This window comes from Vipera ursinii (genome assembly GCF_947247035.1).
Source record: "Vipera ursinii genome assembly, chromosome: 2".
Lineage (NCBI taxonomy): Eukaryota > Metazoa > Chordata > Lepidosauria > Squamata > Viperidae > Vipera > Vipera ursinii.
Window position 1 is genome coordinate 192,335,086 of NC_139513.1, and position 22,589 is coordinate 192,357,674.

At 40.9% G+C, this 22,589-nt stretch overlaps 1 protein-coding gene across 1 annotated transcript; it reads right to left on the bottom strand.

Moving 5' to 3' along the window:
* Positions 1 to 1,063: 1,063 nt before the first annotated feature.
* SCNN1A (sodium channel epithelial 1 subunit alpha) lies at positions 1,064 to 18,831 on the bottom strand (the record flags this gene model as incomplete). Its single annotated transcript, XM_083352083.1, has 12 exons — positions 1,064 to 1,834; positions 6,306 to 6,381; positions 7,132 to 7,187; positions 7,802 to 7,859; positions 8,283 to 8,361; positions 8,638 to 8,755; positions 8,879 to 8,977; positions 10,544 to 10,707; positions 11,940 to 12,040; positions 15,663 to 15,850; positions 16,655 to 16,895; positions 18,437 to 18,831. The coding sequence occupies 12 exons, from the start codon at positions 18,829 to 18,831 to the stop codon at positions 1,514 to 1,516; spliced, it is 1,896 nt and encodes a 631-aa protein (XP_083208209.1). The 3' UTR covers positions 1,064 to 1,513.
* Between the last annotated feature and the right edge of the window lie 3,758 nt (positions 18,832 to 22,589).

A 22,589-nucleotide genomic window follows, 5' to 3' on the forward strand; every position in this document is an offset into this window, starting at 1 on the left:
TCAGTAAACATTCAGAGAGAGTCTTCTTTGGAGAAGAGAGAAGCGGCTGTCCACATGCAGTCAAGGAACAAGGAAATATTTAAGAACTCGGAAGCACTGGGAGAGAAACACTGATGTCGGTAGGATTCTTGCTTCATTGTCAATATGGAAATCTTCACTGCTAAAAGAACTTTCCATTTTCACTGGCTGTAATACATAAATTAGCACAATATTTTGTGGAGAGAAGGGCTAAAAGTCTTAATTCATAAAATTCTTCAATTAGAAGGGCTGGAGATCCATGCCTTTTTCTTTTTTGTTGATGAGATGAAATATAGAAGGTGGACCTTGATTGATGGAGCAGTAGTGGAATCTTCATAAAATAATCTTTTCTTTGTATAACATACAATTATCTTCCTATGTAGGTTAGTGGGTTTCTGCAGAACTTCTAGCATAGAGGAATTGTATGCTAGAAAACGACAAATGTGTATTAAAACAACAATGCTTTCTAACTACATAAGTTAGAAAGTCTGATGTAACCCCATCTTGGATTTTTTGATACAGTACTATTGAAAGAGAAAAGGAAGCTGATGTTCACATGACTATGTTTTGCTTGTGGAGAAGTATCATATTTGTTGAATGGGAAATGGTGACAATATGAAGCCCGTCCATACACTTCAAGAATGAATACTGTTTTGTGGCATTACCTCTCAGGAGAACAAAGGGAGTGGGAAACAGTTTGTTTAACTGAAGTCATTCAGAGGGAGATACACAATACAGGACTGAATATTGAGTCTCAGAATATTAGAGCAAAACGTAACATCCATATTAAATGCAGAATAAAGTATACAGCCTTCAAAGCTTGGATCTACTCATAAGGAAGAGAAGTGGATAAAGATCTTGATATAGCTTGCTTAAAGAATCACTGATTGAGGTGTACCTTTGTAGTTCATGGACCCAGAACTGGGGAACCTTTACTTTTCAAAGTATGGAAGTTTATCCATGTATATGTACTAGGATTGTTCTAATCCTAGGAAGCTTTCATATCCTGTTTAGCTGTTCTCGGTTTCAAATGCATAACTTCAAGCAGCAAAGACTTCTAGCTATTTCAAGGGATGGGAAAAATTCTGAAAAGCTTGTGCTTGTTTTTAACCTACAAGAAAGGGGTTAGGCGTCTTTGTCCACTTGACTTTAATTTGATCAGCAAGTGGCCTCAAAAGAAAAGAAATGGGGAGCAACAACCAAGATCAATTTGTAGAAACTTATTTTACAAAATATATGGGGGAAAGAATATTTACCCACAATCCATCTTTTTAATTTTGTTTGGTGGTGGACAGATACAGACTTGAGGAATTGCGCGCACACCAAGGATAAAGGGAAAAAGAAAGGTGATTTCATGTCGCTGGGTCTGTACCATCAGAATTCTTTTAAATGACATGCAGGCCTCTGGGTGTGAGAATCAGTTAGTTCCAAGTGCTGAGTCTATAAGTCAGCATTAAGTGGAATACATAACAATGTCATATCCAAAGTCTGGGTTTTATTCTGTTCTCCTGAAGGAAACTCTGTGTAAGTCTAATGTTTCTAAGGTGTTATAGGATGGCAGTGCAGCAATCCCAGTCTCGGCAGGCATTTCTTGTGGAGTTTTGTGAACTGCAAGTACGTTGTGGAAGACGGAGTTATTTGAGTTGCTGGGTGTATAAAGGTCCGAAGATTGATATAAGTACAGCCGGCGGAAAACCAGGATGCAGGTGACGATCAAAAAATCCAAAATCAACTCAGCCAGTTCCACCACAGAAAGGACGGATGAACCAAACCAAAGACTCCATTGGTTCCCTAGCTGGGAAAGTAATGTCACCACCTGTACAAGGAAAAAACAAAAAAATTAAAAGTGGTTCAAAAAGAGCTTTTTCTCTGTGTGCAGTTAATGTACTGATAGGGGGTTTACGAACTAACATCTTTTGCTTTGGGCTTGCCTAGATTTTAGGCGTTTTGTTGTTGGCTCCAGGAATTGGAAAACCATTCTGTTTATACATAAGAACAGGTATGCTGCTTTTGTCTCAAAAGCAGGATCAATCCTCTCAAAGTTGAAATTACATTTTGATATTTAACCCAATACTTAATGATACATTGCAAAAAAAAATGGTTATCAAGCTTTGGCTATCACTTTGATTTGTTGGATGGAATTAAGGTAAAATTACCCTGTCATTGTACTATGTGAAATGTTGGTCGCTTACTGCTATATATCAGCTGTGGTATTCTGCTGATTCTTGTCTTTTGCTAATGGTATCAAGTGTAAAATTACTGAGACCTACAGTAAAATTACTTGAGGTCAAATGTTTTCAATTACTGAGAAATGTTTGCAGAGCATACAAATCTAGAGTGCATACAGATGGCCGGGAGTGAGTCCCTCCTTCTGAGATGTGGCCCTTGGGCTCAGTTGGGCCTGTTGCTCACATACCTGGCGCCCAGCTGTGTGGCAACAGCCCTGCCCGAGCTGCTCGATACCCTCTCAGGGTTGGCGGTGGAGTTCTCCAGGCTTATAGTTCTGGGTGACTTCAACCTGCCTTCACTGGGAGGGTCGTCTGAGTTAGCTCGGGAGTTCATGGCTTCCATGACGGCCATGGGCCTGACCCAAGTAATTTAGGGCCCGACTTGTGGGGGGTCACACCCTCGACCTGGTGTTCCTGTCTGGACAATGGTGGGATGATCTGGGAGGGGGTTCTCCAACCATTGTTCCCCTGTCATGGTCAGATCATCATCTCCTGCGGCTGGTCTTCCGTTATGCCACCCCCCACCGCTGGGTGGTGGAACTGACCAGGTGGTTCTGCCCCAGGCGCCTAATGGACCCGGAACGGTTCCAGATGGCGCTTGGGTCTATACCCATCGCCCTCACCCACAGCCCAGTGGATGCCCTGGTGGATGCCTGGGAAAGGGCGGCCGCCAGGGCACTTGACTGTGTTGTACCCTTGCGACCTCTGACCCGGCGCAGATCCCGTTGGGCTCCGTGGTTCTCTGCAGAGCTCCGGGAGATGAAGCGTTGGAGACGGGGTCTAGAGAGTGGTTGGAGGTCCAGCCAATCCCAATCTGACCGATTGCAGTTAAGAACCTTTATAAGGTCTTATCTTGCGGCGATAAGGACGACGAAGTCTAATTACTTCGCTGCCCTCATCGCGTCCGCAGATAATCGCCTGGCCGCCCTGTTTAGGGTGACTCGCTCCCTCCTTAACCAGGAGGTGAGGGATGATCCCTTACAGCAGACATGTCAAACACAAGGCCCGGGGGCCAGATCCGGCCCGCGAAGTGGTTTCATGTGGCCCGTGAAGCCATCCTGGAAACAGTGAGGGAACGGCCCCCACTCCCTTAGCCCTGGCCCAGAGACCCTCAGATCTGTCCCACTCCTGCCCAGGCCCCCATAGGTACCCTTGATGCGAACGATGTAGAGCTGGTCACGCCCACCCAGTAGGCCATACGCACTCTAGCCACGCCCACCCAGTAGGCCACGCCCACCCTGGCCACACCCACCCGGCCCCGTGAGGTCAACCACAATGCCGATGCGGCCCTCAATGAAATTGAGTTTGACACCCCTGCCTTACAGGGACGAGCCGAGGAGTTTAGTCATAATCTGGCAGACAAAATCGCTCAGATCTGGACCGGTCTGGACTCTGACTGGGCAGAGTCTGACGTGGAGGAATCGGACGGTCTTGAGCATATTATCTGGACTGAGTTCGATCCTATTTCCCCTGATGATGTGGACAGGATCATGGGGAGGCTGAGCACCACCACCTGTTTGTTGGATCCGTGCCCCTCCTGGCTGGTTTATGCGGCCCGGGAGGAGACACGAGGCTGGTTCCAGGCAGTAATAACTGCTGCTTTGAAGGAGGGTGTCTTCCCTGCCGCCTTGAAGGAGGCGGTGGTGAGACCCCTCCTCAAAAAGCCTGCCCTGGACCCGGCTGTTTTAAATAACTATCCAGTCTCCAACCTTCGCTTTCTGGCGAAGATTGTTGAGAGTGTGGTGGCGCATCAGCTTCCTCTGTTCCTGGAGGAAACTGATTATCTGGACCCATACCAATCGGGTTTCAGGCCCGGACACAGCACGGAGACGGCATTGGTCGCGCTGGTGAATGATCTCTGGCGGGCTCGGGACAGGGGTTGTTCCTCTGTCCTAGTCCTATTAGATCTCTCAGCAGCTTTTGATACCATCGACCATGGTATCCTACTGCGGCGTCTCGGGGTTGGGAGTGGGAGGCACCATTTTACGGTGGTTCTCCTATCTCCTGGGCCGCTCGCAGTCGGTGTTGACGGGAGGGCAGAGATCCACCCCGAGGCCTCTTGTTTGTGGAGTTCCTCAGGGGTCGGTTCTCTCGCCCCTCCTGTTCAACATCTATATGAAGCCGCTGGGTGAGATCATTCGTGGTTTCGGGGTGGGGTATCATCAGTACGCTGATGATACCCAACTTTTTCTTTCTACCCCGGACCAACCCAGCGATGCTCTCGCCGTGATGTCCCGTTGCCTGGAGGCGGTCCAGGTCTGGATGGGGAGAAACAGGCTTCATCTCAATCCTGCTAAGACTGAGTGGCTGTGCATATTGGCATCTCGGGTTAACCAGACCATTCCACCTTTAAGATGGGGGTGAGGTGTTACCCCCCGTTGATAGGGCTCGCAACTTGGGCATCCTCCTTGACTCCCGGCTCAATTTTGAAGACCATATAGGAGCCGTGACCAGGGGGGCTTTTGCCCAGGTTCGCTTGGTGCGCCAGTTGCGACCCTACCTGGACCGAGATGCCCTACGCACAGTCACTCATGCGCTCGTGACCTCCCGTTTAGACTACTGCAACGCTCTCTACATGGGGACCTTGAGGACCACTCGGAGGCTTCAGCTGGTGCAGAATGCAGCCGCACGAGTTGTGATGGGGGTTTCCCAATACTCCCATGTAACACCTCTACTCCGCGAGCTGCATTGGCTTCCAGTTGCCCTCCGGGTGATATTCAAGGTGCTGGTAATGACCTATAAAGCCCTAAATGGCTTGGGTCCGGGATATCTGAGGGAACACCTGTTGATAGGGCTCGCAACTTGGGCGTCCTCCTTGACTCCCGGCTCAATTTTGAAGACCATATAGGAGCCGTGACCAGGGGGGCTTTTGCCCAGGTTCGCCTGGTGTGCCAGTTGCGACCCTACCTGGACCGAGATGCCCTACGCACAGTCACTCATGCGCTCGTGACCTCCCGTTTAGACTACTGCAACGCTCTCTACATGGGGACCTTGAGGACCACTCGGAGGCTTCAGCTGGTGCAGAATGCAGCCGCACGAGTTGTCATGGGGGTTTCCCAATACTCCCATGTAACACCTCTACTCCGCGAGCTGCATTGGCTTCCGGTTGCCCTCCGGGTGAGATTCAAGGTGCTGGTAATGACCTATAAAGCCCTAAATGGCTTGGGTCCGGGATATCTGAGGGAACACCTGCTGCCCGCATCAAGTTCCCTTCGTCCAGTGCGCTCCCACAGGGAGGGCCTCCTCAGGGTGCCGCCGGTAAAAGATTGCCGGCGGACAATACCCAGGGGGAGGGCCTTCTCAGTGGGTGCGCCTGCCCTCTGGAACCAGCTGCCTGTAGAGTTGAGGACTGCCCCCGACCTCCGTTCATTCCGCTGGGACCTGAAGACCTGGCTCTTCGAGCTCTCTGGCCCAGGCTGAGAATTTTAATTTTAATTTTAATTGGGGTTTTTATTCTCTCAGGGACTATTATAATCTTTTTAATTGTTTTTAATTTTTGTATTTCTTGTTTTAATTCCCTGTAAACTGCCCTGAGTCCTTCGGGAAAGGGCGGTATACAAATCCAATAAAATAAAATAAATAAATACATGACTCTAGAGTACATTCACCATAAACATTTATTTAAATAAATGGGTAGATTGAGGGGAAGAAAAATAGTTTCCCCCCCTGATCAATCTAGTATGGGTATCCTTTCACGATAGTTGAAAATAATTTCAAAATTTCCTGCTGGCTAGGTAGTATTGAAGCATAGACTAAAAACTTGTCCATTGATTAGTGGAAGAGAATTTGCTCTGCCAGCCTAGGATGCCTAAAAATATTGCTCTAATTAGTGTTAATAATTAGCATTATCTGACACTGCATTCTGTCTATCACCTTCCAAATAGCACCCACATTGAGAAAATACAGTCTATTAAAAATGGAAAGATGTCTTAAAGGAAGATGCCGGAGAAGATCCTATAAGGATAGTTCTAGAATTTGACCAACCAGAAGGTCGTTAAAGATGGTAGTTCTGTGATATTTTAGGCTGTTGGCAGCATGCAATCAAATGTGTGGACATACCGTGAAAGCTGGAGATTCTCCGTTGCTTTTATAATTCCACTCTTTAAAAAATATATTCACTTTGGCAATTCCATCCCTGGCAAGAGAAGAGAGATGGAATGAGTCCAGTTTTGTTAGAAAGGTGTATCTGTCTGAGACTGCAATTCAACTCAGCCTCATTTAGGAATAATTTCATCTTGGTGGGTCAACTTTGAGGACGTGTTTGCTTAAAATAAATGTCCTTTAGTTCAATGAACCTTGCTGCTAGGCAAATATATCTACAATAGGAGCCTTTACTACCCAAACATTCAAGGCAGAATCCTCAAGTCTATACCAGTTTTAGTGCAGCTTTTAATAGCTAACTTTATTGGATGTCTAATTTTACTTTAAACTTGTGATATGCAAATAGTATAATGAGTCAGGCACTTGTAATTAATATGAGCATCAGTTCAGATGCTGGGATTGCTGCTGATCATTAACTTCAGCACTTTATGGTTGGCAGTCTAAAATAACCTAATATTTTGTGGAAGAATGGGCTTCTGAATAGTTTTCTGCACTTGAAGTTCTGTCATTAGGAAAGCTGTACTAAAGATTTATTTAACCTAATTTCTGAGCTCATAGCACCCTGAACCATTAACTAATGGTATAACCAGGACTACACAGATCTTTTACATTCTAATACTTCCAGCTGATCTTGTAGCAGTTAATACTGTATATTGTACTTTCCCCCTATTTCCCTCAACATTTTGTTTACCTCAGCACTGCTGTTTCACCCCATTGGTTTGACTTTAACCAACACTTTTTCCCCAGCTGTTAATATTATTTCATCTATAGGGGGAGCTCTTACCTCTTAGATATGACATTGTATTTATTCTGCAGGTTCAGCATGTGAAACACCCAGGACTGAAATGATAGATTTGCAATATCAGTTTAAACAATTCAAGGACTGTTAACCACTTATGCACAGAGAGAGATAACTATTAAAAAAATATTGGAAAGGAAAATTGCACTCTCTTGAGTGCAAAAGAGTGCTTGTTCTTTTTGCTTTCAGTATTTTTCTCCTCCAAGTGACCGGTTAGATATGGGTTACATTTCTCTCTTGGCCCCATGTCCTTTGCTTATAGAAAGGGCAATAAAGGGAAGATGCTATTGCATCTATTGGTGTGAAGCATTCCTCATAACTTTCAATTATTTCTCATCCTTGCAACTTTAAGATGTGTGGACTTCAATTCCCAGAATTCCCCAGCACCAAGAAGTCGAGAAATACTTTTTTGAGGTGCCTTCAAGTCAAGGTTGAATCCTGCCTGGCCTAGTCTCTGTAATTTTCTTGGGGAAGTTTTTCGGAAGTGGTTTGCCATTGCCTCCTTCCTAGACTGGCCCAAAGTCCCCAGTTGGCTTTGTGCTCAAGGCAGCACAAGAATTCATAGTCTCCTGGTCTCTAGCCTGATGATTTAATCACTATACAAAACTGGCTCCTGTGAGAAACACTGTCTTTACAGCAAAACTCAGCTTCTTACCTCAGAGACAGATGAAGGCCATTGTGAATATCCGGCTGACAGCTGGTACTCTGTCACTCTAAAGAAAAGTAAAAAAGTTAAGCTGTCACTCTAAAGAAAAGTAAAAAAGTTAAGATGTGTCACCCAGCACATTTAAGATAAGCTCTTTAGTTGGCATCTTCATTCAAAAGTCTGCTTGCATGGTTGATGGAAGTCCCATAGCTGAACCTCCTGCCAGCATCTGAGCAACATGTGTTTATTACTCTGCAGCTTGAATAATCTATGAGAATATTTAAACAGAGGTGCCCCATCTCCTTCCCTTTTGTTTCGCTGCTTGGGTGTTCCTTCTTACAGCCAGAACTGGGAGGCCAGCCTGCATGGAAGTGCTCAAGGATAACATCTGTTCGTTCCATTTCCCTGAATATCTTCTATTGCCAAGCAAGCTCTGTGGAATTTGGCCAGACCCAGGAATGCAACTCCACAAGTTTTGAAACTTACTTACTTGCAAGGTTTTCGGCATTTTGTGAAGCAGCCCAGATGGTCTGCTTTAAATTCAGCTTGGAGTTTATAATAGCAGTAACCTAATAGAAAATAAATAAGCATGTATTAAATAATGCCGCTTGGGGTGTGTGTGAAAGCCCTAATAAGCAGGCATATACATAGAATGAAGGCTACTGCTAAGCTTGTAAGCCGCCCTGAGTCTTCGGAGAAGGGCGGGATATAAATGGAATTAAAATAAAATAAAAAAATAAATAATTGAACATTTTTTTATGAACAAAAGGAGCTGATGGCGGGGGTGGGTGGGTTTACAGACAGATTATACAGGTAGATTCCTCCCTGCCTTTCTCTGTACTTACCCCAGGCTACATGCTTAGTGGAGTCACAGTACTCTGCTCCTGGGGGTAAGGGGTAGAAGTAATGGCCACAGCCACATTGTTCTACCATACTGGTCTGGAAACAGGATCGTATGCAGACCTAGAAACACAAAAAGAGACCTTTCAATATTCATCTGTGCATTCACGCTGGGAGATATTTGGTGATGGGAATAATCCCAATGCAGGGAGAGGGCTGGGCAGAATGAGAGTGGTTCTGTGATACCTGCTCGGTGTAACGAGATGGGAACAGGTTCTTCACTGGCACATCACTTCCATCTTCTGTGCAGTCACTGTAACTTCCCCCAAGACGCTGGGTGGTTTCCTGTCAATCAATTTGCAGCTTGTCAAATCAATGCAGTTTTTTTTTCTTTTTTGCATCTGGGTGTCAGATCTTATCTTTGCTGGCTGGCTGAAGGTACTGCCTGACTCAAACTCGAAGTAGGAATGTTCATCTGAAGATTTGTGCTAACGCATTCAGTACACTTTAGGTCATTTGTTTCTCAACCTTGGCGAATTTGAGATGTGTGGACTTCAACTCCCAGAATTCCGCAGCCAGCCAATATAACAATGTCATACAGGTAGTCCTCAACTTACAACCATTCATTTAGTGACTGTTCAAAGTTACATCAGCACTGAAAAAAATAGTTATGACTGGCTTTCACATTTACGACCGTTACAGCGTCCCCCATGATCATGTGATCAAAATTTGGACACTTGGCAACTGACATGTATTGATAACGTTTGACAGTTATGACAGGCAAAGTCAACAGGGGAGCCAGATTCACTTAACAACCATGTTACTATCTTAACAATCACAGTGAATCACTTAACAATTGTGGCAAGAAAGATTGTAAAATGGATCAAAACTTAACTGCCTGGTTTAGCAACAGAAATTTTGAGCTCAATTGTGATCATAAGTCAAGGACTATCTGCATTCTTGTTATTATAACACAGTAAGCCATAAAAGTTATACCAGGAGGTTTCCTGTGTGATGGAGGCCCATGAAAACGATGGTAGGTACTCCATGGTGAAATTTAAATATCTCTCTGACATAACAATGGTACACTAAGTGGAAAGGAGAATTATATACTGTGTGAAGCTATGCATTGCACTGTTTTTCACAAACATGGGATGGGGGATTGTATCGTATTTACCAAAAAGGGAATTATTTTCCCAATTTCATTCTGATAAGAATGCTGTGAAGTACTGTATATTAATCTCTGATGCAGCAATTAACCACCAACTGCCAGTTGCATTTTTTGATTGAGAAAACACACAAACCCTTGCCCATTTTTTAAATCAAATCAGCACTATGGGAGGACACTCATTGGGAGCTGTGACATCTTGTAACTTCACAGAATAGATTTCTGTGTTTTGTAAGTAGTGAAGAAAGGGGTCATAGTTGCTTCTTACATTGTGGGATAGAAGCAAGTAAACACTTTTAAGAGTATAGACCAGTTTTTCTCAACCCCGGTAACTTTGACCTGTATGGATATAATTCCCAGAATATTGGCTGGGGAATTCTGGGAATTGATGTTCCCACAGCTTAACGTTACTGGTGTAGACTGTTCTTTCTGTTCTTTCTGTTCTGTGCCTTGTTAACCTTTTAACACACAAACATACAAACACACGCACACCCCTAGATAAGAAAATGGTAGGTTGTTTTTATGACAATTCATTGTATTGATGGTTTGTTGACAGACTCTAGTTTTACAGCACCATAATAACTCATGTTTTCTTTTGGCAAACTATGAGTTCTAATAAACTCCAAACTGAACTGAACTGAGCCCGGTTATTTTTAGCCTTGCGCTTATGTTTCCTTTTTTTGGAAGAGAAGCAATTCCACCCAGAGGCTGAAAGCAAGGCTTATCTTCCTCTTGTCTCTCACCTTTCTCATACTGATGGATGTTTCTATGCCAGGACGCACATTAAAACCTCCTTCGTCCATGAAGGCAGGTTCATTCTGATTGTGGACCATTACTCGGGCCCCCGTCACAGTGGATAATAATGGGATAAAGTCATTTTGCTCTGTACGGATGACGAGAGAAAGGCCTGTGGAGATAGAAACCAAGGCTGATTTATGTGAAGAGATCAAGTGATTCAGGGAGGGAAATATAAAATTTAAGAGAAATTTTGCCACGTTGAAGGAGTCCAAACAATGTTGGAAACAAATGAGATGAGCCATAGTAGCCTTCCAAAGTTTTGAATATGTTTCTGAGGTGAAATTGCAATGTAGCAGTGCAGTGGCCTTATGCCTGAATGTGCTGACCTTAAAAAAATTCTTAAGTAGAATTTGCTAATGATCTTAAAAATGGATGTAAGACAACCTGGAGAGGGGAAAAAAGGCCGGTTGGAGTAAAGTCAAGGTACAGTTTGTGCCTTTGTCATTGAGTCATAGAGGCCAGGCCTGTGTTATATAAATAGGCAAACATCACTTCAAACTAGCAGGGAAAGTTCTATTGCTGGATACACCTTTTTACAAAATGTTCTCAGCATAGATAATAAAATTACCTAACACAAGAGTTGCAGCCTAACCATTGTGTACTATGGAAATAAAGTTAAGAGTACATATATTTCGTAAAAAAATATCTTGAGGCTGTTGCTTTGCTTTAGATAACCCAAAGATTAATTTTACATAAAAAAATAATGTGGTGTGGTAGGAAAGCCTCATGTATCTGCAATTAAGAGCCTGTATTTTGCTCTCCTTCATTTGGAAGAGAAAATAAATCTCGTAAGAACTTGAAATACAAAAATCATGAGTTAGAAGAAAAATGCAATTGAATTGAGAAGGGAATTAAATGGTGACAGCTCTGAGAATATCACCAAACCACTATGACGCCTGTGATGTAGCGCAGAGTAACGCAAGTTACTTAGAAAAGGAAGAGAACAGTGCAGACTCCTTTTTTAACATGCGTGAGTGTGGACACAGATACACTTACTCTCTCTTTTGCCCCTAGTGATCAGTAGATATAGAAAGCCAGGCCATGTAAAGTTTAATTCTGGACTTCATTTTCAATATGGCAAAATTCATGTAGAATTTTTCTCCATTCCTTCCCAATCAAAGGATGCTTTCTCCCTATTCTGTAGTTTTAAGAAATAACTGCAGTATCTCCTTAGTGCAATTAAGCCTATGTCCAGAGGAGCCTGGATACTGAAAACACAATTAAAAAAAAATCTTTTTTTTTCACTTTGGCCTCCCTAGTATTATTTGTGCATACAAACAAGGGGCTCATGGCTATTGATATAAGAGCCCTTCATTACCATTTTTTTTGGCATTTGCTCACCATTGTTGATCCCAGGCAAGGAGGACATCCACAAAGTGCTGCTATTGTCATTGAATGTGTAGCAGTTCCCATAAATAGGGTGATGAAAATGTGTATAGTTCCTGAAAGAACAAAAATAAAGATTGAAGCTAACTACGCAACTGATTGAAATAATTGAGTTTGCAGCCCTGAGAGGAAAAAGAATAGTATCTTTATTGGGACTCTCTTAACATAAAAGTTCACTTACTTGAAATTTTGCATGTTGGAAAAACAACACACAAAATTTCAGCTAAGAGAACTTTTATGTTAAGATGGCTGTCTGTATTGTGCCAGGTTAGGTTGAAATGGGATTGTGTGGTTTGTGTTTCAACATGTAAGAACACAGTATCAGCTTATTGTGAGAATCAGAGTATTCCATAAACCATGCTGTGGGCATAACATGTTATTGAACACAACAGTCTGGGGTTTAATGTATTGTGTGAACTCAACCAAATAATTCTACATATTCCACTGTACATGCTGCACCTTGAGATTTTTTTTTGTACTAGAAAAAATTAATAACATATCACACCTCTTTTGTTCCATGTTAAGACTATTGCAGATACTTTTTTTAAAAAATCAAGCCAGGCAACATATTTTTTTCTTCCTTAAAGAAAAATTCAATGAACTAGAACATTGTTTAGTTGATTGTAGGAAAGATGTTCAAACTACTTGTGATTTTTCATTGGAAATCCTTATAGATGTATGAATGGGCTTCTCTAGAGAAGGTCAACTTCTAAAATGAGACGGATGAACTTCACGTTGTGTCACACTGCTTATGACCCCTGCATTGAGTACAATCAGGTGGCATTTATCAATGGTTTTAAATATGTAGGAGAAAGCTTGATGCCAGTAGCAGGTAAGCTTGGCTGAGTGGGTGGGGGTGGGTGGGTGGAGTGTATGCAAGTTGTGAAAGAAATGCCAGAGAAAGGTTAACAAAGTCTGCAAACAACTGCTGGAACTAATGGTGGCTTGTCCAGGTGCCAACTGGATCCAAGGGAGCCTATGTTCAGCTGCACTAAAAGGCCATATTGTTCCCAACAAGAGACCCAACCAAGGTGGCTAATTCCAGTTTTAAGTGTGGTCACATAGTCATTATTTCATCACCATGAAAATGGAACCCTCTAGGGATTTAATAAACTTCCTGGTTTTGCTGCTTTCCTCATACTGAAAAGTCAGAGAAAAGCAGAGGGGGTAGTTAATAAGCTCTTGGCATCAGACTCGAATAGCATGGCCAGTGGACTGTGTCGGCTTGGATGAGTCACAAGTTGTGACTCCCTCACCATTGCCTCCAAGAAATTCCTCCAAGGTATTTTGAAGCCATTCTTTAAATCTTGTCTGTTTCACTGTTCCCTTTGTGGGGATGAATCCCATCAGAGTTAGTGGCATCACAAACCTTATGAGCTTAACTAGGAATCACTCTTTTTTCCCTTATTTCACCTGCATCCTATTCTGTCCATGCTTCAGTTGCTCTAGCTCTTGATTATAAGTGTGTGTGTGTGTGTGTGTGTGTGTGTATTTCCACAGTGTGTATGTGTGTGTATATATATATCCACAGAAAGAGAGAGAGAGATGTAAAGTGGTGGGCAAGCAGAAGCATTTTCAGAAGAAACGGAAAAAGTGAAACTAGTTGGACAGTTATTGAGAAGAAACTAATCTGTAAAACATTTACCCAGATGACTTTTGTTAATGCTAATGTCCATGTTCCAAGTTACTGATTTTAGAACAATCCCCCTGCCTGGAATGGGGGCGGCGCAGTAGCTCAACAATTAAAATACTGTGATTGTTGGCTGGAAAGCTGGCTGCCCAGGTTCAAGATCCAGCACCATGTGATGGGGTGAGCTCCCATCCTCGTTCCAGCTCCTGCCAAACTAGCAGTTTGAAAGCATGCAAATGCGAGTAGATAAATAGGTACCACTTTGGTGGGAAGGTAACAGTGCTCTGTGATGTCATGACTTGGAAATGTCTTTGGACAATGCTGGCTCAATGGCCAATGGAGATGAGCACTGTCCTCTATAGCTGGCAACAACTAGTGGAGTAAAATTCACAGGGACTCCTTTTTGTAACCTCCCTGGAATAGGAAATGCTAAGGGGAAAAATGGGGAGTGCAATGAAAATGGGGCAAATATGAGAAAATGTCTTATCCTCCCCTCCCAAAGTCTCCATCCTTCTTTTTGTAGTTCTTCAAAATGATCTTTGAAACTAAGTAAAAATGTCACTTTACTCAATGGGATTTCACAAATATAGCACTTCTACTCTGTTGTGGGTGCATGATATTATTATATAATCTTATCTGTTGAGTAACTATGAGGTCATCAATAAATTTATGCTCAAATAATTTATTGACTACACAACTTCAATATGGTACATATCAGCATGTCTTGGAAGCTATTTTTATATGTTTTTATGTTCAGTGAAGTAGGTCCATTGGAGTTCCCTGTGCTGTTAGGAAAGTAGATATGAGAGCAGTACAAAATACATCAGATGCTTAACAGAACTGGTGATTGAGAACCTAGCTTGTTAAAAGGGCTAACAAATTGGGGGCACATTTCAACCTACAAGTGCAACTCTTCTTAGCTTAGGATCTGGCACCGTTGGAAAAATCTCCCATAACAACCGTCCTGCTTGTCGAAAACCATTTAGGTATGAGCACAAATGGCAGTAGCTAGGGGAAAACACAGAACGTCCTTCTCCTGGTGAGTGAGCCATGATTGGTACCTTTTGATTTCCATCCAAGTAAAGATTTTATATACAAAGCAAACTTAGTCTTCTGATTAATAAAATGGAATTGAGTAAAAACATTCAATTCCGTTTTCTTAATCAGAAGAGTAAGTTAATCTGAGGGTCATCTAGCTTTACCTTCATATGATGCTGCTGTGAGTATGTTGATTTGAGATATGAATAAGGAGTAAAATTACACCTCCAAGCCCAAATCAGATATTTATGTGTGCAGTGGAAGGCCTGAAATGAACTTGTATGTATGTATTTCGGAAATCTACATACAGCCCTCCCCATAAGCCTGGAAAGCAGTTAAGAAGTCTAAGCCTATGTAAAGATTTGTTGTACTCACCACTAAATCAAATGAAATTCAGGCTTTGTGATGAATGAGTGATGTGTTGGTATAGACTACACCTGCTGTCTACTCCCATCAATAGTAGTAATAATCTAGCCACAAATAGCTCAACACATAATTTGTTTAGTGTGTCAGCCAAGCCTTGTCACATTCCTCTGGGGATCAGCCAGAGAAGGAGGCCAAGAAGGTGTTCAGATCTACTGATCAGTTTTCCATGCCTGCTCATAGGAAAAGCTATTAGATGTGTTTATTGGTATCTTGGAAACTGTCCCTTTCTTGGTAAATTTAGAGTTTACTTAGGAACTTAGTTTTATAGATGAAGTGGCAGATCTCTTACTTTACTGCAGACTATACTGCAGACTATAATCCAACTACCTCTTGACTAAATGGTGATTAAAAACTTATGTAGATCATGTCAGGACTTCCTTCCATTAAGCTCAGGAGCCAGACCTACCACTATGGTTTTTTGAAATAAATTTAAATGACAGTGTGAATCAGTCAACATCAATAATCAAATTATTGATAATAGCAACGTGGGTTGTTGATACTTTCAATAAAAGGAAATGATGAGAACTAAGACTGGAATGGTAGGGACTTAAGTTGATCTATGGAGCAATAATGTTGGAACTCACGCTTTGTTACATGTCACTTCGTTGAATCGGCAGGCATAGATGAAGCTTGTGAAGTTGGATTCCTCTAGGGCCTTAGTGTCAGGGAACTTTGCCAAAATGTTGATGTAATGAAAACTGTACCACTCCCGTATAGCATCCACACCGGAGGAATACATTTGCTGGAAACAATCTGTCTTGTTTTCATTACACTGAAAAAGAAAATAATCCCATTAAATCCATTCTGGAACAAGAATGAACTAAGCAAGATGGGCAAACATTCCCAGTTATAAAGGAATCACTGGACAAGGGACCCCAGATGATCCTATGACTCTTCTCCATCTATAGAATCAGATGTATGTCCGTATGATGCTTTTAATCCACAAATCAACAAGAGCCTCATTATTAATGTAATGAATTCAGCAAATCTCTTTATTTCTGAAAACTTGTTAACATTCTCAAAAATCGGAAGATGAAGTAATTTTTTTCTGTTTAGTCTAGATTTAATGACGTTTAAGGACTGAATCAACCCCACAGTTATCTACAAAAATATGATATGGATCTTTATTAAAAACATATTTTTCTTCCTTTTTATATTTTTAATAGTAACACGTGTGATCTTTTAAAAATCGTATACTGTATGGTTGGTGTTTTAATTGCTTGCATTTCAGTAATATAATAATGATGATGATGATGCTATATACTGGATTCAGTGATCAGTAGAACTGCCCTCAAATATCTTAACCACTTGTAATAAGATTATCTTATTTAGAACATAATGACAGAGATGGAAGGGACCCTGGAGGTCTTCTAGTCCAACCCCTTGCTCAGGCAGGAAACCCTCTACCATTTCAAATACACACAGAGATATGATAGATATTGAGAGGATAACATATTCATGATTTTGATTGAATCCACAGCAGTTGGATGCTTTTCAGATCCAGGAATTTGGCCATGAAGGTGATTGAGGGGGTCTTGGCATAGTTGTACAAAAAAGAATCTGAAATCATGCTTACCAGGGTGAAACCAATGCTCGAATCACTTTTGCCCACTTGGGGGTTGTTGTCCTCCATGTTGGCTCGTATATCACGTTTGCGTCGATGCAATGGGTAACGCTGAATGTGATTGTATAGACTCCTAGAGATGCGTTTCTGAGAGGATTTGTGCTCCAAAGACATATTGTATTTGTACATCTCCAGAAGAGTCTGTCGGGTCATTTGATCCAATTCTTCCATCTCTTTCCGAAAAGCACTATACCTAAAAGATGGAAGAATTGGCTTCAGGGATACAGTATCCAATTATTAATGAGTTGCTGGTCTTCAGATGTGTGAGACTAATACTCCAGAAATCTCTGTCAATATGGCCAAAATTCAACATATCCAAAGGCACAAGCTCGGGAAGGCTGAAGTTCATGTCCCTTTAACAATACGGTATATCGGAGGTGAGCAGAAGATGAATTAGGATCCAGCTGTGCTGGAATTCTTACCAAGATTGTTGGACTGAGGGTATCATTTCTAGAACAGGGAAGATCTATCTATTTCAGGTCCAGGGTCACTTTCGGCTTTTTGTAACTCGTTAAGGTTTATACTCACAGAAATGGGCAGGGCCAGTGGAAAAGCAACTGAGGTCATGAAAACACAACAACAACAACTACAATAACAATATGTGCCCATCTTAGTCTTGATCACCCCACCCCTCTCTTCCAAGCTTTGCCTTGGTCGTTGCATTCCCATCAACTTATCTTTCGTCATTTTGTAATAAATTATTTTAAGCTTAAATTGATCCCTATGATAACAGTTTATCTTACAGTACTGATGAAGTGCATCTATTTTTGAGATTATTCTCTGTTTTTGTCCATTCTCATCAACCATTATAGTATTTTGTTAAAGAAATCAATTACCATTACGAATAATTTTTAAAACAATCCATTGACTCGATCTTTCTCTTTCCTGCCATTCCTTCAATTAAATTAAATTTTAAGTTAAATCCTAATAATTTCCTGGTCTTCATCATTTTTGTTATGCTTTCTAGCCCAAGCACCACATAATTAAAAGCAGTTCCAGAATTCTTGACTGTTGGAGCATGTCTCCCCTACAATAATGGTATTCATTCATCCTTGTGTTGGTAGAAAATATAATAGCATGACATTTATTGTCCTTGTTGCTGACCCTTATCCGTGTCACTGATGTCTGTGTTGCAGTCGCTCTGAATCACGTGACTTGTGAGAAAGCCTAACAGTTTTCACACACCTTGAGGAAGGATATGGAGAAAATTACTGTCACCAGTGCAGCTATTGACAACCTAAGCAGCTGCCTGTCTCATTCACGGACTGGGGAATAAGATGAAGGCAGTCTCAGGAATATAAATATAAAAAAGATTTTTAGGGCATGGTGATGCCATATTAAGCATTACTGGGAAGATAATTTGCAATAGTAGCCATGTCTCTTTAGGTAAGTTGCACCCTTGAAGAAGAATGCAAGAATTCAACCTCTACAATCTGAACATCTACAGAAATATAAGGGTAATTTCATTTAAAACTTAAATTTCTCCTGAAAATCCTGAAGCTTTTCTTGGGCACTAATGATTTGTCAAGAGAAATTTTGTAGCAAGTAACCGTGCCTTGTAAAAATAATGTAAAAAATTGTTATAGGAACACTGAGAAGTAATCCTTTAGTTCACATCACTAAAATCAATAGCTTCTCTTGTTTTATAAATCAAATGCCCAGACGGATCACAGTTTCCCAAATACCAATGCCAGGAGAGCAGAACACACAGACCTGAAAGATCAGCAGTCTTACCTATACGGATTGAGAGTACATAGTGTGACAGCAGGAAAGGTAAGTCTATCAGAGTTCAGGTTCAAATTCAAGTTGACTGGAAAGCTGAAATAATCTTTATAAATGATTCCAAACTGCCAATACAAGAGGCCAAAAGTCAGGAAAAAAAGAACTGTCCAAAAGGCAGTCTTCATCTTATTCTTCTTAGAACAAACCAGCCGGATGGCACCATGGATGGTTGTATTGTTGCAAAAAAATTGGAAAAGGTCCTGGTAGGAACTGAAGAATTCGATCAGGCCTTCACTTCCTTCCGTCTTCTCTTCTTCCACCTCAGTTTCCACCTTCACACTCCGTTGCTTTGCCTCCAGTCTGGGCTGCTCCATCTTCTTACCTTCTGACTGATTTTCAACCTTCATAGCTGAAAGCTGGAAAGGAATATTCAACAATATTGTGAATTTTCTGCTTCTGATTTTACCATTCATATATGAAAGTCCTGATATCAGATAAAAAGACTTGGCATTTTGACTGTGACATTGTGCCTTGTTATCTGTAATTGAGTGATGTACAGCCATACACTAGGCATGCTTCCTTGAAGATAAATCCTAATGCAACCAGGTTTCCAAGTAACATTGCGGCCAGAAACCTCTTCCATGTATCATTAGGATGTTGGCAGGCCTCAGATGTAATTTTTCAGAATCTATAAAATTATGCAAAATATTAAAGTATTACTTTAAACGTTAACTTGTTGTTATAACATAAATCTCTGGACTTAAAATATGGATTTTTGTGGACATTTAACTTTAATGCTGGATATTACGTATAACAAGTTAACTATCATGTACAAATAAATTAGGTTTATTTTGTTCAGTACTTAACACAAGACTAACACTGATTAATGGTTTTATCCATTAGTCTAATTTGTGGGTTTGCACAATAAATAAACAAACCATACTGTAAATAACCGTACGGACTGCATATTGTTAAATATGAATCTTTGTGCAGTCTTTATTTCTTCTGTTCAATGCTTAAAATAATAGCAGAATAGAATATGAATGAATAAGCACCAAAAATGGACTCAAATTGGGGAAGGCATGCCAAAAATCCTTTTTCTTTTTTCTGAAGTCTTTCTCATCAGAGCTTGCTCATCATTATCTATCAACTATTTGGATTCTGCTGAGGTGATGATAAATAGTATAGTATGAATGAGTGAATGAATGAATCACATGGGTAAAAGAGTTGTCCTCTCCTGTACCCTCTGTTTTTCCCCCCTCTCCTTTATTATTAAACTTTAGCTCCTTGAGCCTCGGGATTTTTCCTTTTACTTATGTCACTCTTTATGCAAAGTCCCGTAGTAAGTACATTAATAAGTGATGAAACAAATAATCAATAAAAACGTGATGCAGCAGGCCAAGCAGGAAATTCCATTATCAATGAATCAAAAAATTCCAAAATAATGGCCTCGGAGAAAAGACATAGCATCTGCTCATAACAAACGATACATTCACTAAGTAAAGTGAAAAAACAGTTGTCGTTGCTGTACGATGGTCCTTCCTTACCATATATTTACAGAAAATTGCACTGTTATTTGCTAAACATATTATCAATGTGGATCTAGGATTATAGGCATTAAATGAGAAAATGGGACGTTGCTGGTTCATGTAATCTGAAAATCTGTTTATGGTTGTCTCGTAAAGAAAACGATCAGAAATAAAAACTTGCTAGCTTTGTTATTTCTTTACATAGACTTAAAAAGTATTTATCATTCTTTAGTCTAAGCTTTTGATTTAATCTCTGCACTGGCTGTAGCAATTTGTGTTTTGTTATTACTGTAAACTGTTTTGTGAAGTTCCTTATCTGAAAAAACAACTTAAAAATGTGTAATAGGTCTGAAACTAGTTCATTAGGGGTGTACTCTCTGCCTAAAAATATGCTGACATCTCTCTTTCTCTCTCTCTGCGGTCTCTGTCTCTTCTCTGACATTGCTAAAATGCCAAATCAGTGGAGTGCCAAATATAACATGACATATAAGGCATAGTCACAAGATTTTTGCTAGCTGGGCATTTCAGATGTATAATGGTCAAATATATCACTGCCATTACATTACTTGTCCTACTAAAGCCATATAAGTGGAATAGTTGAAATGAAAGTTGTGAATAAAATAAGGGAGGAGGAAATACACCTCACTTTGTACCCATTAACATTATGTTCATACCCAAGTTGAAGGTGCAGTTTTATTATCAGATGCAAATGGATATTTCCCTGCCATTTTTTTCACAAGATATGGCAGGGGATGAGATGGGGAATCAACATAGCCATCCTCAAGCCGGTGTGACTAATTTTCCCATGTCACAATGACAGCTTAGGATGCATGTAAGGCTACTCTGTTCCTAGTCACTGCCCGTTACTAAACCCTACCTAAGGAAGTTACATATTCCCATAGAGAAGTAAATTGGTTGCTGGCAAAGGCCAGGCATTCCATTCCAATCATTGTCCTTGCTGATTAAACACTTGTGAGCACTTTTGCTCAGCAGGTTCACAGCTTGAACAGTGTGGAGAACAAACAGTTGTGTCATGACTTGAAGGTTCTGGGTTGTCTTCAAGTGCAGCCCCGTGAAAAGAGTGGTGTGGTATTCAAGCTGGAGCTTAAAAGTATTTATGAGCAAGAAGGCAAGCTCCTGGTGTAGAGAGAAAACAGACAAGCTTTCTAGTGAAATGAGATGACAAAAGACACTTTCCACTAGAGTTTAGGATGGACATAAAATTAGGGCAAGACTTTTAAACTGAAACATATATCATTCTAGGCAGGCAAATTCCATATAATATCAGTACTGTGTCTGTCATCTGTCTGCCTGTCTGTCTCTTCCCAACTAATCATGGCCTCCATATGTCTAGGATAAAGACAGCTGATCCCAAATTCTGAGTTAAAATATGAATCCCTAAAATTACGGACTATCTCAGTCAAGAATTTCGTATAGCATTGAACAGTACTATAGGACTTACAGTATTAATTATTTACTAGATAGCTATTAACGCTATAGTATTGTAGAATATTAGCACAATAGTAAAATAGTATTGATGATGACCTTTTGAGACCTGTGGAAGCTTAGAGCAGAATTTCCAGAAATGAGAAACTTTTTTTCAATCCTCTTCCTCTGAACCCATTAAAAAAGAAAGAAAAAGGAAGAAACCCACAGGAGGGTTTTCCCTGAAACGTAATTTAAATAACTTGCCATTGTGCTGAAAGTTAACTTAAGCCCAGTGCTAGCAAAGAAGGGACAGTCCTATTGTCTTATTCCGAGAAAAAGTTAATCCACTAGAGTTGGTCTGTATTATCAGCTCCCTGCCTCATGTTCTCTGTCTCTCTCTCTCTCTCTCTCTCTCTCTCTCTTTCTTTCTTTCTTTCTTTCTTTCTTTCTTTCTTTCTTTCTTTCTTTCTTTCTTTCTTTCTTTCTTTCTTTCTTTCTTTCCTTTGGCTTATCTAGCTGGATTCTGGCATTTAAAATGCCTTTTTCTGCCAGTTGAGCCCCAGTCCATAAAAGGAGACAATGTTGAGAGGGCTCATCACCTCTTAACCCTCAGCTTTCTTGATGCTGCACTTAGAATCTCTTCCCCAAATATATACACAAACTCAGCATCTTTGATTTTCATGCAAGCCAAAAGACAAAATTCCCAGCAGAAGACAAAACAAGTGGGGAGCAGTGAGGGAATTTAGAATAGGATAGGATAGGATAGGATAGGATAGGATAGAATAGAATAGAATAGAATAGAATAGAATAGAATAGAATAGAATAGAATAGAATAGAATAGAATAGAATAGAATAGAATAGAATAGAATAGAAGCTGGAAGGAACATTGGAGGTCTTCTAGTCCAGTCTCCTGCTCATGCAGGAGAACCTATATCATCTCAGACAAGTGACTGTCCAGTCTCTTCTTAAAAATCTCAATTGATGGAGTGCCCACGATTTATGGGGGTAAGCTATTCCACTGGTTGATTGTCCTCACTGTCAAGAAGTTTCTCCTTAGTTCCAAGTTGCTTCTCTCTTTGATCAGTTTCCGACCAGTAAGCAAAGGAAAGTTTATCCTTCCCCCCCCCCCCCACACACAATTCTCCTTTGTGGATCAGATGCTTATTATTGCCATTGGAGTTTAATACATCCACTTTGAGTGTCATCTC